A 15,815-nucleotide genomic window follows, 5' to 3' on the forward strand; every position below is an offset into this window, starting at 1 on the left:
AGCGTTCCGATACCTCAGTAAGGATTAGTTCAAGACTCTGTATACCATTTACGTCAGGCCCATACTGGAGTATGCAGCACCAGTTTGGAATCCACACCTAGTCAAGCACGTCAAGAAATTAGAGAAAGTGCAAAGGTTTGCAACAAGACTAGTCCCAGAGCTACGGGGATTGTCCTACGAAGAAAGGTTCAGGGAAATCGGCCTGACGACACTGGAGGCCAGGAGGGTCAGGGGAGACATGATAACGACATATAAAATACTGCGCGGAATAGACGAGGTGGACAAAGACGGGATGTTCCAGAGATGGGACACAGACACAAGAGGTCACAATTGGAAGTTGAAGGCTCAGATGAATCAAAGGGATGTTAGGAAGTATTTCTTCAGTCATAGAGTAGTCAAGCCGTGGAATAGCCTAGAAAGTGAAGTAGTGGAGGCGGGAACCATACATAGTTTTAAGGCGAGGTATGATAAAGCTCATGGAGCAGGGAGAGAGAGGACCTAGTAGCAATCAGTGAAGAGGCGGGGCCAGGAGCTATGAATCGACCCCTGCAACCATAAATAGGTGAGTACAAATAGGTGAGTACACACACACACACACACACACACACACACACACACACACACACCACACGTAGTGTAGTGGGTCACAAGCGCCAGGCTCCGAGAATCTTAGTGCTTTTAGGGCGTGTTTTAGCAGCTAGAAGCAACCAGTGTTAGTGACAACGTCAGTGAACAACCCTACAAGTGATAACCAAAGTATTAGCAAAAATAAATAAAGTAAAGGCGAGAGAAAGCCTGAAATTATACAACAAAATTTCAAAGTGCCAGTTCGTTGAGGCCTAGTTGGCACTTGTTGCCACATTGTTACACATATACAAAGTACAAAGCGAGTGACTAAAGAGAAAAGATCAAATAGAATTAAGAGAGGTTGGCTAACGACAAACTGTGATGTAGCACACAGCGTGAACAAGCTAGCCAGAAAGGGGATATATATATATATATATATATATATATATATATATATATATATATATATATATATATATATATATATATATATATATATATATATATATACATACATATACATAAATATATACAAGCAGAGGTGGTGGCAGCAGTAGGCCTGAGGAAGTAGCGCCGCCATAACAGGTTGGGTGTCATCACAAATAAGAAGTGTACTTACCAAAAGTGAAGTGTAAATTATAAAAGTAGCAGTATACAAGTGATAAGTGTGGTAAATGAGGACTCAAAAGGGCAACGAGAAAAGAACAGCTGAAGAAGTCAGCGGCGGAAGGGCGAGGTGCACGAGTCATCGTACAGCGAGCATCGTACAGCGAGCATCGTACATCAGGCATCTGGATGGACGTCCCCTCTGAGGAGTAATGTACAAATCACCTGTTTGTGGTTGGCGGGAAGTTTTGAGTGGTAGAGCCGGCCCTACGATCACTGGTAGCTGGCTATCACAAACCCTGCTCCAGAGGGATTATCATACACACAAACACCAAGCAGTAGTAGGAAGATAAAATTTGTAGGAGCAAGGAATAGGCAGGAGGATTAAGTCGGGGCTAATGGGACTACAGCCCTGACAACAGTTTCGAGAGATAATGTTTTAGGACACAAAGACAGTACAATCTGAGAAGCAAGTATTGGGTGCACATGTAGTAAAAGGTAGTACATAACTGGGTGAAAGAAAGACTCGTTAACACATGCTAGTATTATAATTATTAGAATTACTCTCAGTGTTAATGGTACCTTATTAGTATTACGGATACACAGGGGTGAATTGTATTTCTGGGACATATAAACAACTGACGTGCTCACACACACACGCGCACACACACATACACTCGGGGCCAGGAGCTGAGTCTCGACCCTTGAAACCACAACTAGGTGAGTACACACAGCTGATCCTTGGAATTTGACCACGTCCCCTCACCCCCCCACACACCTTTCCCTCCCCCCAGACCTTTCTCCTCCCCGCTCTTGCCTTCACTCCCTCCTCCCTCCTATCTTTCCCTCCCTCGCATTTCTCTCTCTCATAGCCTTTTTCCCTCCCCTTCCCCCTACTCTTTCTTTCTTTCTCTCTCTCTCTCTCTCTCTCTCTCTCTCTCTCTCTCACGCTCTCTCACTCTGTCTCTCTCTCTCTCTCTCTCTCGCTCTCTCTCTCTCTCCCTCTCTCTCTCCCTCTCTCTCTCTCTCTCTCTCTCTCTCTCTCTCTCTCTCTCTCTCTGTCTCCCTCACTCCCATAGCCCTATCTCTCACCCTCCTCTCTCTCTATAGGCTTCTCTCTCCATCTCTCCATTTCTCTCTCTCATAGCCTTTTCCCTCGCCCTCCTTTCTCCCTCTCTCTCTCTCTCTCCCTCTCCCTCTCCCTCTCTTTCTCCCTCTCTCTACCCTTTCTCTCCCCCCTCACATTTCTCTCTCTCCCCCTTGGTCTTATCCCTCACCCCCATACTCTCTCCTCTCTCTCCCTCTTTCTACCCTTTCTCTCTCCTCTCTCTCCCTCTTTCTACCCTTTCTCTCTCCCCCTCGCACCCTCTCCCTCCTCTAGCCTTCTGTCTGTGGTAATAAAAAAAAAAAAAAAAAAAAAAAAAAAATGGGTGGCCCTAGAGGACGGAAAACCAGAGATCTGGTAGACGAACCAGGGAGGAAAGACTGGGAGTTAGAGCTCCAAAAAAGGGAGGAAGAGTGGGGAAGGAAGATAGTAGAGCTTGGTAAGAAAATGGAGGAGCGGATAGCTGAAGAGTGCAGGAAATGGGAAGTACAGGTCTTAGCAGCAGAAGCTAAGACACAGTGCTTAGAAGAGAAACTGCAAAGCCTCAAACAGATTAGAGAGACAAATGACAATTCAGATGTGACATCAGGAAATTCAATGTCAGGCGCAGACAAGGGGACGGTAAGCAACAATGGAGACATGCTGTACACGAAGGCCCTATCAGACCCACGTGGGGCCAGGGAAAAGACGATGAGCACACTAAGATCAAATGACAGGTCCGAAGACAATGAAGGTATGCTATATGCAGAGATTCTAACAGCCAACTGCAGTAGCAAGGGACAGCTGGTCAGGAAAGACAGTTCACTGAGAATAGAAGTTTCAGATATGACAGGGACTGAAGGCAAGAACATGTCAATAGAAGGAAATAAAATGCCTCAGAGGAAGCAGATGTTGACTCAGTGGGAGGAGGAAAGGGCGAGGTCAGTTTTTGTGTACGGGCTCCAAGAAGCCAAGGGGGACAACTTTGAAGAAATAAAACAGGAGGAGAAAAAAATGATTGAAGGCATCATGAAAACAATAGGTGAGGGCGATATGACCCAGGTGACAAATTTTCAGAGAATTGGGTGGTTTGCGAGTAGAAGGATATGGCCTGTCAGAGTAACTTTCAAGGAAGAATCAGTTCGAACCAGGATTCTGCAAGAGAAAGCAAGACTGAGGGACAAACAGGGGTACCAGAGAGTATACCTCGACTGCGACAGAACACAAGAAGAAAGGACTACACTGAAAGAGAGGGTACAGAGACGCAAGGAGGAACGAGAGGCAATGACGAAAATGAGCAGGACCCAGACACAGGAGGAAGGGCAAACACACCCCACAGAATCTCCCACCAAAAGACTCCAACCGCGACATTCCCAACGCAACTGAGCAACCTATACTACAACCCACTCACTGTTCCCTCTGCCACCAACCCCCATATCACAAACCCCACCCCAACAGCTGTCCCTTATGGGCATTCTGACCCCACCCCCATCAACACAAACCCCACCTACACCACAGCCCCATATATGCCCCCACCAAGGCTCTCGCTTCCCCAACCCCAATATTCTTGCATGACCACAATGACAGAAAAGAAACTGAAGGTTTGGTACACAAACGCGGATGGAATAACGAATAAACATGAGGAGTGGAACGAAAGAATCAGTGAAAAATCCCCAGACATCATAGCAGTCACAGAAACAAAACTCGCTGAGACAATAACAGACACAATCTTCCCAACAGGATATCAGATTTTGAGGAAAGATAGAAGGAGTAGAGGGGGAGGAGGGGTTGCACTGCTCATAAAACACCGATGGGGATTTGAGGAAATGGAAGGCATGGATATGATTGGAGAAAGAGACTACATTGTAGGTACAATTCAGTCCGGAGAACATAAAGTAGTCATTGGAGTGATGTATAACCCACCACAGAACTGCAGGAGGCCAAGAGAGGAGTACGAAGAAAACAACAGGGTGATGGTGGACACACTGGCTGAGGTGGCAAGAAGAGCTCACTCGAGCAGAGCAAAGTTACTGGTAATGGGCGATTTCAACCACAGGGAGATCGACTGGGAAAACCTGGAGCCACATGGGGGTCCCGAAACATGGAGAGCCAAGATGATGGATGTGGTACTTGAAAACCTCATGCATCAACATGTCAGGGACACAACCAGAGAGAGAGGGGAGGATGAGCCAGCAAGACTGGATCTTGTGTTCACCCTGAGCAGTTCAGACATTGAGGACATCACTTACGAGAGGCCCCTTGGAGGTAGCGATCACGTGGTTCTGAGTTTAGATTATATAGTAGAGTTACAAGTGGAGAAGGTAACAGGAACTGAAGGGGACAGGCCAAACTATAAAAGGGGGGACTACACAGGTATGAGAAACTTCCTGCAGGAGGTTCAGTGGGACAGAGAAATGGTAGGAAAATCAGTAAACGAGATGATGGAATATGTGGCAACAAAGTGCAAGGAGGCAGAGGAAAGTTTTGTTCCCAAGAGAAACAGAAATAATAGGAAGACCAAAACGAGTCCTTGGTTTACCCGAAGGTGAAGGGAGGCAAAAACTAAGTGCAACAGAGAATGGAAAAGGTACAGGAGGCATAGGACCCAGGAAAACAAGGAGATTAGTAGAAGAGCCAGAAACGAGTATGCACAGATAAGGAGGGAGGCCCAGCGACAGTATGAAAACGACATAGCATCGAAAGTCAAATCTGACCCGAAACTGCTGTATAGCCACATTAGGAGGAAGACAACAGTCAAGGACCAGGTGATAAGGCTGAGGAAAGAAGGTGGAGAACTCACAAGAAACGATCAAGAGGTATGTGAGGAGCTCAACACGAGATTTAAGGAAGTATTTACAGTAGAGACAGGAAGGACTCTGGAGGGACAGACCAGATGGGGACACCAGCAAGGAATACACCAACAAGTGTTGGACGACATACATACAGATGAGGAGGAGATGAAGAAACTGCTAAGGGACATCGATACCTCAAAGGCAATGGGACCGGACAACATCTCCCCGTGGGTCCTTAGAGAGGGAGCAGATATGTTGTGCGTGCCACTTACCACAATCTTCAACACGTCCCTGGAAACTGGGCAACTACCTGAGGTATGGAAGACGGCAAATGTAGTTCCCATTTTTAAAAAAGGAGACAGAAAAGAGGCACTAAACTATAGACCTGTGTCATTGACGTGTATAGTATGCAAAATTATGGAGAAGATTATCAGGATGAGAGTGGTGGAGCACCTGGAATGGAACAAGAGTAAAAATGCCAACCAGCACGGATTCACGGAAGGCAAATCCTGTGTCACAAGCCTTCTGGAGTTTTATGATAAAATAACAGAAGTAAGACACGAGAGAGAGGGGTGGGTTGATTGCATCTTCTTGGACTGCAAGAAGGCCTTTGACACAGTTCCTCACAAGAGATTAGTGCAGAAGCTAGAGCATCAGGCGCATATAACAGGAAGGGCACTGCAATGGATCAGAGAATACCTGACAGGGAGGCAACAACGAGTCATGGTACGTAATGATGTATCACAGTGGGCACCTGTGACGAGCGGGGTCCCACAGGGGTCGGTCCTAGGACCAGTGCTATTTTTGGTATATGTGAACGACATGATGGAAGGGTTAGACTCAGAAGTGTCCCTGTTTGCAGATGATGTGAAGTTAATGAGGAGAATTAAATCAGATGAGGACCAGGCAGGACTTCAAAGAGACCTGGACAGACTGGACACCTGGTCCAGCAAATGGCATCTCGAATTTAATCCTGCCAAATGCAAAGTCATGAAGATAGGGGAAGGGCACAGAAGACCACAGACAGAGTATAGGCTAGGTGGCCAAAGACTGCAAACCTCACTCAAGGAGAAAGATCCTGGGGTGAGTATAACACCGAGCATATCTCCGGAAGCACACATCAATCAGATAACTGCTGCAGCATATGGGCGCCTGGCAAACCTGAGAACAGCATTCCGATACCTTAGTAAGGAATCGTTCAAGACACTGTACACCGTGTATGTCAGGCCCATACTGGAGTATGCAGCACCTGTTTGGAACCCGCACTTGATAAAGCACGTCAAGAAACTAGAGAAAGTACAAAGGTTTGCGACAAGGTTAGTTCCAGAGCTAAGGGGAATGTCCTATGAAGAAAGATTAAGGGAATCGGCCTGACGACACTGGAGGACAGGAGGGTCAGGGGAGACATGATAACGACATATAAAATACTGCGTGGAATAGACAAGGTGGACAAAGACAGGATGTTCCAGGGAGGGGACACAGAAACAAGAGGCCACAATTGGAAGTTGAAGACACAAATGAGTCAGAGAGATATTAGGAAGTATTTCTTCAGTCATAGAGTTGTAAGGTAGTGGAACAGCCTAGAAAATGACGTAGTGGAGGCAGGAACCATACACAGTTTTAAGACGAGGTTTGATAAAGCTCATGGAGCGGGGAGAGAGAGGGCCCAGTAGCAACCGGTGAAGAGGCGGGGCCAGGAGCTAAGACTCGACCCCTGCAACCACAAATAGGTGAGTACAAACACACACACAAACACACGCGCATGCGCGCACAAGAACACAAGCTTTCGGAAGGACAAAGACCGCAGACGTAGTACAGCCTAAGAATTCAGAGGCTGCAAAAGTCACTCAAGGAAAAGGATCTTGTGGTGAGCATCGTACCGAGCATCTGAGGCGCACATCAAGCAAAAAACTGGAGCAGCATACAGGCGCCTGGCAAACCTGATAATAGCGTGTCTATATCTACGTAAAGATTCATTCATGACACTGTACACGGTGTACGTTAGGCCCATATTGGTGCTACATACCGGGTATGCAGCAGAGGATTTGACAAGGTGGATAGGAACAGAATGTTTCATAGATGGGACACAACAACAAGGGGTTACAAGTGGAAGCTAAAAACTCAGATGAGTCACAAAGATATTAGGAAGTATGTCTTCAGTCACAGAGTCGTCAGGAAGTGGAACAGTCTGGAGATTGATGTAGTGGAGGCAGGATCCATACACAGCTTTAGGAAGTTATATGGTAAAGCTCATAGAGCAGGGAAAGAGTGGACCTAGTAGTGACCAGTAAAGAGGCGGGGCCATGAGCTATGACTTGACCCCTCCAACCACAATTAGATGAGCACAATTAGCTAAGCGCACTAATACCTTCAATAACGCACCTTAACGGACACTTTCTTTAGGAGAGGAGCAGCTGTTTGAACGATGCGTTTACTCATGATGGTGGTGCCGCCGAAGGTGAGGAGAGGCAAGTCAGGGTGAGAAGCCAGTAACTCCCCTGCTGAAGGACCACTGCCGAACACAACGTTGACAACACCCGCGGGGAAACCTGTACATACAAATCAGTTAATGAAGTTTGATGTATGGAAGAAGAGGGAAGCTGAAATTCGTTTTTTTTTTTTCATCACCTCTTCACCGACATCAAGACTGAAGTGTCCTGCAAGAGGGTTTTACCTGGAGTGTTTACCTGGAGTGAGTTCCGGGGGTCAACGCCCCCGCGGCCCGGTCTGTGACCAGGCCTCCTTAGGTCAGTGTCCCAGGATGCGACCCACACCAGTCGACTAACACCCAGGTACCCATTTTACTGATGGGGAACATAGACAACAGGTGGAAAGAAACACGTCCAATGTTTCTACTCTGGCTGGGAATCGAACCCAGGCCCTCACCGTGTGAAGCGAGAGCGTTAACCACCAGGCCACCAGAGCCTGCGTACATCAACAACCTGGTTGGTCTGAGACCTGGGCTGCCATTGAGACAAGAAGGATCGGATCTCCATTAACTTCAGAGCTTCATTACTGTCAGTTAAATTTAAAAGAAATGGTGAAACATATAATAAACTTTTCAATTTATCAAATATGGCGGCGTACGTATTTTTGACGCTAAAGAGATAAATCTGATATGACAATAAATCTTTCCCAAAAAATGGCGTAAAGGTGGACGGATATAAAATAATCACGTTAAACAACAACAAATATAAAATAAACTTGGACAGTTGAAATAAATCATTTTTTTTTGAAGATTTTACCAATAATGTAGAAAATGAAACACCTCAAGAACTGAAAGAAAAAATCCATAAAAAAAATAGTTCGCAGGTTTGATGACTCTTATTGTACATAAGAAAACAATACTTACTAAAAAAATTTAAAAATGAATTTAATATGAGGAATGCGACAAAAACAACGAATTCCTACAGTATCAGAATATAGCTGGGCAAGAAAGGTGGAAATACCAGAAATAGAAACGTCAGTAGCCACGAATAATTAACGTTATTTGTATACACGTATGTTTAATATAGGTGAAGAACTCCAAGTGAAGAATGATAATATAATTGTGTGGAGAGGAGGACAAACACACTCTCTGGCTCTATCTTTGAAGGTAAGATATTAGATAAGTATTTTAATAATATCATTCATATTTATAGACAGTATAATCATACAACTAAGATTGGTAAAATTGTTTATATAAACATGTGAGGCTAGCTGTATTTAGATTATGGTAATAATTAGTAGAGAAAGTTGAGTCGTTCGTGAATAACGTAAGAGAGTCAACGATTTGGAAGATATATATATATATATATATATATATATATATATATATATATATATATATATATATATATATATATATATATATATATATATATATATATATATATATATATATATATATATATATATATATATATATATATATATATATATATATATATATATATATATATATATATATATATATATATGTATATATATATATATATAAATATATATATATATATATATACATATATAATATACATATTTTATTACTATTATTATTTTCTTTTTTTATTAACACACTGGCCGATTCCCACCAAGGCAGAGTGGCCCGAAAAAGAAAAACTTTCACCATCATTCACTCCATCACTGCCTTGCCAGAAGGGTGCTTTACACTACAGTTTTTAAACTGCAACATTAACACCCCTCCTTCAGAGTGCAGGCACTGTACTTCCCATCTCCAGGACTCAAGTCCGGCCTGCCGGTTTCCCTGAATCCCTTCATAAATGTTACTTTGCTCACACTCCAACAGCACGTCAAGTATTAAAAACCACTTGTCTCCACTCACTCCTATCAAACACGCTCACGCATGCCTGCTGAAAGTCCAAGCCCCTCACACACACAACCTCCTTTACCCCCTCCCTCCAACCTTTCCTAGGCCGACCCCTACCCCACCTTCCTTCCACTACAGACTGATACACTCTTGAAGTCATTCTGTTTCTCTCCATTCTCTCTACATGTCCTAACCACCTCAACAACCCTTCCTCAGCCCTCTGGGCAACAGTTTTGGCAATTCCGCACCTCCTCCTAACTTCCAAACTACGAATTCTCTGCATTATATTCACACCACACATTGCCCTCAGACATGACATCTCCACTGCCTCCAGCCTTCTCCTCGCTGCAACATTCATCACCCATGCTTCAAACCCATATAAGAGCGTTGGTAAAACTATACTCTCATACATTCCCCTCTTTGCCTCCAAGGACAAAGTTATATGTCTCCACAGACTCCTAAGTGCACCACTCACCCTTTTCCCATCATCAATTCGATGATTCACCTCATCTTTCATAGACCCATCCGCTGACACGTCCACTCCCAAATATCTGAATACATTCACCTCCTCCATACTCTCTCCCTCCAATCTGATATCCAATATTTCATCACCTAATCTTTTTGTTATCCTCATAACCTTACTCTTTCCTGTATTCACTTTTAATTTTCTTCTTTTACATACACTACCAAATTCATCTACCAACGTCTGCAACTTCTCTTCAGAATCTCCCAATAGCACAGTGTCATCAGCAGAGAGTAACTGTGACAACTCCCACTTTATGTGTAATTCTTTATCTTTTAACTCCACGCCTCTTGCCAAGACCCTCGCATTTACTTCTCTTACAACCCCATCTATAAATATATTAAACAACCACCTTGACATCACACATCCTTGTCTAAGGTCTACTTTTACTGGGAAATAATCTCCCTCTTTCCTACATACTCTAACTTGAGCCTCACTATCCTCGTAAAAACTCTTCACTGCTTTCAGTAACCTACCTCCTACACCATACACTTGCAACATCTGCCACATTACCCCCCTATCCACCCTGTCATACGCCTTTTCCAAATCCATAAATGCCACAAAAACCTCTTTCGCCTTATCTAAATACTGTTCACTTATGTTTCACTGTAAACACCTGGTCCACACACCCCCTACCTTTCCTAAAGCCTCCTTGTTCATCTGCTATCCTATTCTCCGTCTTTCTCTTAATTCTTTCAATAATAACTCTACCATATACTTTACCAGGTATACTCAACAGACTTATCCCCCTATAATTTTTGCACTCTCTTTTGTCCCCTTTGCTCTCTGACAATTACTAGGTACCTTACCCTCTTCCATGCATTTATTAAACAATTGCACCAACCACTCCAAAACTATATCCCCACCTGCTTTTAACATTTCTATCTTTATCCCATCAATCCAGGCTGCTTTACCCCCTTTCATTTTACCTACTGCCTCACGAACTTCCCCCACACTCACAACTGGCTCTTCCTCACTTCTACAAGATGTTATTCCTCCTTGCCCTATACACGAAATCACTGCTTCTCTATCTTCATCAACATTTAACAATTCCTCAAAATATTCCCTCCATCTTCAGAATACATTTAACTCTCCATTTAATAACTCTCCTCTCCTATTTTTAACTGACAAATCCATTTGTTCTCAAGGCTTCCTTAAACGTTTTCTTATTTTCAACAAAATTTGTTGATAACATCTCACCCACTCTCTCATTTGCTCTCTCTTTACATTGCTTCACCACTCTCTTACCCTCTCTCTTTTTCTCCATATACTCTTCCCTCCTTGCATCACTTCTACTTTGTAAAAACTTCTCATATGCTAACTTTTTCTCCCTTACTACTCTCTTTACATCATCATTCCACCAATCGCTCCTCTTCCCTCTCGCACCGACTTTCCTGTAACCACAAACTTCTGCTGAACACTCTAACACTACATTTTTAAACCTACCCCATACCTCTTCGACTCCATTGCCTATGCTCTCATTAGCCCATCTATCCTCCAATAGCTGTTTATATCTTACCCTAACTGCCTCCTCTTTTAGTTTATAAACCTTCACCTCTCTCTTCCCTGATGCTTCTATTCTCCTTGTATCTCAGAGTAGCTACAACTAAAAAGTGATCTGATATATCTGTGGCCCCTCTATAAACATGTACATCCTGAAGTCTACTCAACAGTCTTTTATCTACCAATACATAATCCAACAAACTACTGTCATTTCGCCCTACATCATATCTTGTATACTTATTTATCCTCTTTTTCTTAAAATATGTATTACCTATAACTAAACCCCATTCTATACAAAGTTCAATCAAAGGGCTCCCATTATCATTTACACCTGACACCCCAAACTTACCTACCACACCCTCTCTAAAAGTTTCTCCTACTTTAGCATTCACGTCCCCCACCACAATTACCCTCTCACTTGGTTCAAAGGCTCCTATACATTCACTTAACATCTCCCAAAATCTCTCTCTCTCCTCTACATTCCTCTCTTCTCCAGGTGCATACACGCTTATTATGACCCACTTTTCGCATCCAACCTTTACTTTAATCCACATAATTCTTGAATTTACACATTCATAGTCTCTTTTCTCCTTCCGTAACTGATCCTTCAACATTACTGCTACCCCTTCCTTAGCTCTAACTCTCTCAGATACTCCAGATTTAATCCCATTTATTTCCCCCCACCGAAACTCCCCTACCCCCTTCAGCTTTGTTTCGCTTAGGGCCAGGACATCCAACTTCTTTTCATTCATAACATCAGCAATCATCTGTTTCTTGTCATCCGCACTACATCCACGCTCATTTAAGCATCCCAGTTTTATAAAGTTTTTCTTCTTGTCTTTTTTAGTAAATGTATACAGGAGAAGGGGTTACTAGCCCATTGCTCCCGGCATTTTAGTCGCCTCATACGACACACATGCCTTACGGAGGAAAGATTCTTTTCCACATCCCCATGGACAATAGAAGAAATAAAGAAGAACAAGAGCTATTTAGAAAAAGGAGAAAAACCTAGATGTATGTATATATATATACATGTGCGTGTCTGTGAAGTGTGACCAAAGTGTAAGTAGGAGTAGCAAGATATCCCTGTTATCTAGCGTGTTTATGAGACAGAAAAAGAAACCAGCAATCCTACCATCATGCAAAACAGTTACAGGTTTCTGTTTCACAGTCATCTGGCAGGACGGTAGTACTTCCCTGGGTGGTTGCTGTCTACCAACCCACTACCTGGGTCTACCAACCTACTACCTGCCTGATCTGCCTTCATGTTGGAGCAGTGATCTGCCTTCATATTGTAGCAGTGATCTGCCTTCATGTTGGAGCAGTGATCTCCCTTAATGTTGGAGCAGTGATCTCCCTTAATGTTGGAGCAGTGATCTGCCTTCATGTTGGAGCAGTGATCTGCCTTAATGTTGGAGACAGTGATCTGCCTTCATGTTGGAGACAGTGATCTGCCTTAATTTTGGAGCAGTGATCTGCCTTAATGTTGAAGCAGTGATCTGCCTTAATGTTGGAGCAGTGATCTGCCTTAATGTTGGAGCAGTGACCTGCCTTAATGTTGGAGCAGTGATCTGCCTTGATGTTGGAGCAGTGATCTGCCTTAATGTTGGAGCAGTGATCTGCCTTAATGTTGAAGCAGTGATCTGCCTTAATGTTGGAGCAGTGATCTGCCTTAATGTTGGAGCAGTGACCTGCCTTAATGTTGGAGCAGTGATCTGCCTTGATGTTGGAGCAGTGATCTGCCTTAATGTTGGAGCAGTGATCTGCCTTCATGTTGGAGACAGTGATCTGCCTTAATGTTGGAGCAATGATCTGCCTTAATGTTGGAGCAGTGATCTGCCTTAATGTTTGAGCAGTGATCTGCCTTAGTGTTGGAGCAATGATCTGCCTTAATGTTGGAGCAGTGATCTGCCTTCATGTTGGAGGAGTGATCTGCCTTCATGTTGGAGACAGTGATCTGCCTTCATGTTGGAGCAGTGATCTGCCTTCATGTTGGAGCAGTGATCTGCATTCATGTTGGAGACAGTGATCTGCCTTCATGTTGGAGCAGTGATCTGCCTTAATGTTGGAGACAGTGATCTGCCTTCATGTTGGAGCAGTGATCTGCATTAATGTTGGAGCAGTAATCTGCCTTAATGTTGGAGCAGTGATCTGCCTTAATGTTGGAGCAGTGATCTGCCTTAATGTTGGAGCAGTGATCTGCCTTAATGTTGGAGCAGTGATCTGCCTTAATGTTGGAGCAGTGATCTGCCTTCATGTTGGAGCAGTGATCTGCCTTCATGTTGGAGACAGTGATCTGCCTTCATGTTGGAGCAGTGATCTGCCTTCATGTTGAAGCAGTGATCTGCCTTCATGTTGGAGCAGTGATCTGCCTTAATGTTGGAGCAGTGATCTGCCTTAATGTTGGAGCAGTGCTCTGCCTTCATGTTGGAGCAGTGATCTGCCTTCATGTTGGAGCAGTGATCTGCCTTAATGTTGGAGCAGTGATCTGCCTTCATGTTGGAGCAGTGATCTGCCTTAATGTTGGAGCAGTGATCTGCCTTCATGTTGGAGCAGTGATCTGCCTTCATGTTGGAGCAGTGATCTGCCTTTATGTTGGAGATAGTGATCTGCCTTCATGTTGGAGCAGTGATCTACCTTCATGTTAGAGACAGTGATCTGCCTTCATGTTGGAGCAGTGATCTGCCTTCATGTTGGAGCAGTAATCTGCCTTAATGTTGGAGCAGTGATCTGCCTTCATGTTGGAGACAGTGATCTGCCTTAATGTTGGAGCAGTGATCTGCCTTAATGTTGGAGACAGTGATCTGCCTTCATGTTGGAGCAGTGATCTGCCTTCATGTTGGAGACAGTGATCTGCCTTCATGTTGGAGCAGTGACCTGCCTTAATGTTGGAGCAGTGATCTGCCTTAATGTTGGAGACAGTGATCTGCCTTCATGTTGGAGCAGTGATCTGCCTTAATGTTGGAGCAGTGATCTGCCTTCATGTTGGAGACAGTGATCTGCCTTCATGTTGGAGACAGTGATCTGCCTTAATGTTGGAGCAGTGATCTGCCTTCATGTTGGAGACAGTGATCTGCCTTCATGTTGGAGCAGTGACCTGCCTTAATGTTGGAGCAGTGATCTGCCTTAATGTTGGAGACAGTGATCTGCCTTCATGTTGGAGCAGTGATCTGCCTTCATGTTGGAGACAGTGATCTGCCTTAATGTTTGAGGAGTGATCTGCCTTCATGTTGGAGCAGTGATCTGCCTTTATGTTGGAGCAGTGATCTGCCTTAATGTTGGAGACAGTGATCTGCCTTCATGTTGGAGCAGTGATCTGCCTTTATGTTGGAGATAGTGATCTGCCTTCATGTTGGAGCAGTGATCTACCTTCATGTTGGAGACAGTGATCTGCCTTCATGTTGGAGCAGTGATCTGCCTTCATGTTGGAGCAGTGATCTGCCTTAATGTTGGAGCAGTGATCTGCCTTCATGTTGGAGACAGTGATCTGCCTTAATGTTGGAGCAGTGATCTGCCTTAATGTTGGAGACAGTGATCTGCCTTCATGTTGGAGCAGTGATCTGCCTTCATGTTGGAGACAGTGATCTGCCTTCATGTTGGAGCAGTGACCTGCCTTAATGTTGGAGCAGTGATCTGCCTTAATGTTGGAGACAGTGATCTGCCTTCATGTTGGAGCAGTGATCTGCCTTCATGTTGGAGACAGTGATCTGCCTTAATGTTGGAGCAGTGATCTGCCTTCACGTTGGAGCAGTGATCTGCCTTCATGTTGGAGCAGTGATCTGCCTTAATGTTGGAGACAGTGATCTGCCTTCATGTTGGAGCAGTGATCTGCCTTAATGTTGGAGCAGTGATCTGCCTTCATGTTGGAGACAGTGATCTGCCTTCATGTTGGAGACAGTGATCTGCCTTAATGTTGGAGCAGTGATCTGCCTTCATGTTGGAGACAGTGATCTGCCTTCATGTTGGAGCAGTGACCTGCCTTAATGTTGGAGCAGTGATCTGCCTTAATGTTGGAGACAGTGATCTGCCTTCATGTTGGAGCAGTGATTTGCCTTCATGTTGGAGACAGTGATCTGCCTTAATGTTTGAGGAGTGATCTGCCTTCATGTTGGAGCAGTGATCTGCCTTTATGTTGGAGCAGTGATCTGCCTTAATGTTGGAGACAGTGATCTGCCTTCATGTTGGAGCAGTGATCTGCCTTAATGTTGGAGCAGTGATCTGCCTTCATGTTGGAGACAGTGATCTGGCTTTATGTTGGAGACAGTGATCTGCCTTCATGTTGGAGCAGTGATCTGTCTACCTTCCTCTTAGAGTCAGTGACCTAACTACCTTCCTCTTAGAGTCAGTGACCTAACTACCTTCCTCTTAGAGTCAGTGACCTAACTTCCTTCCTCTTAGAGTCAGTTATCTAACTACCTTCATCTTGGAGTCAGC

At 44.2% G+C, this 15,815-nt stretch overlaps 1 protein-coding gene across 3 annotated transcripts in view; it reads right to left on the minus strand.

Moving 5' to 3' along the window:
* The window catches only part of LOC128686027 (2-aminomuconic semialdehyde dehydrogenase), a 107,766-nt gene that overhangs the window by 48,931 nt on the left and 43,020 nt on the right, over positions 1-15,815 (minus strand). For all 3 annotated transcript variants that reach the window (XM_070083442.1, XM_070083441.1, XM_070083440.1), the window contains exon 5: positions 7,432-7,598. In XM_070083442.1, the coding sequence (XP_069939543.1) occupies positions 7,432-7,598 (167 nt within the window). The remainder of the gene's footprint in view (positions 1-7,431; positions 7,599-15,815) is intronic.

The sequence above is a fragment of the Cherax quadricarinatus genome, chromosome 9 (genome assembly GCF_038502225.1).
Source record: "Cherax quadricarinatus isolate ZL_2023a chromosome 9, ASM3850222v1, whole genome shotgun sequence".
In the NCBI taxonomy this organism is placed as follows: Eukaryota; Metazoa; Arthropoda; class Malacostraca; order Decapoda; family Parastacidae; genus Cherax; species Cherax quadricarinatus.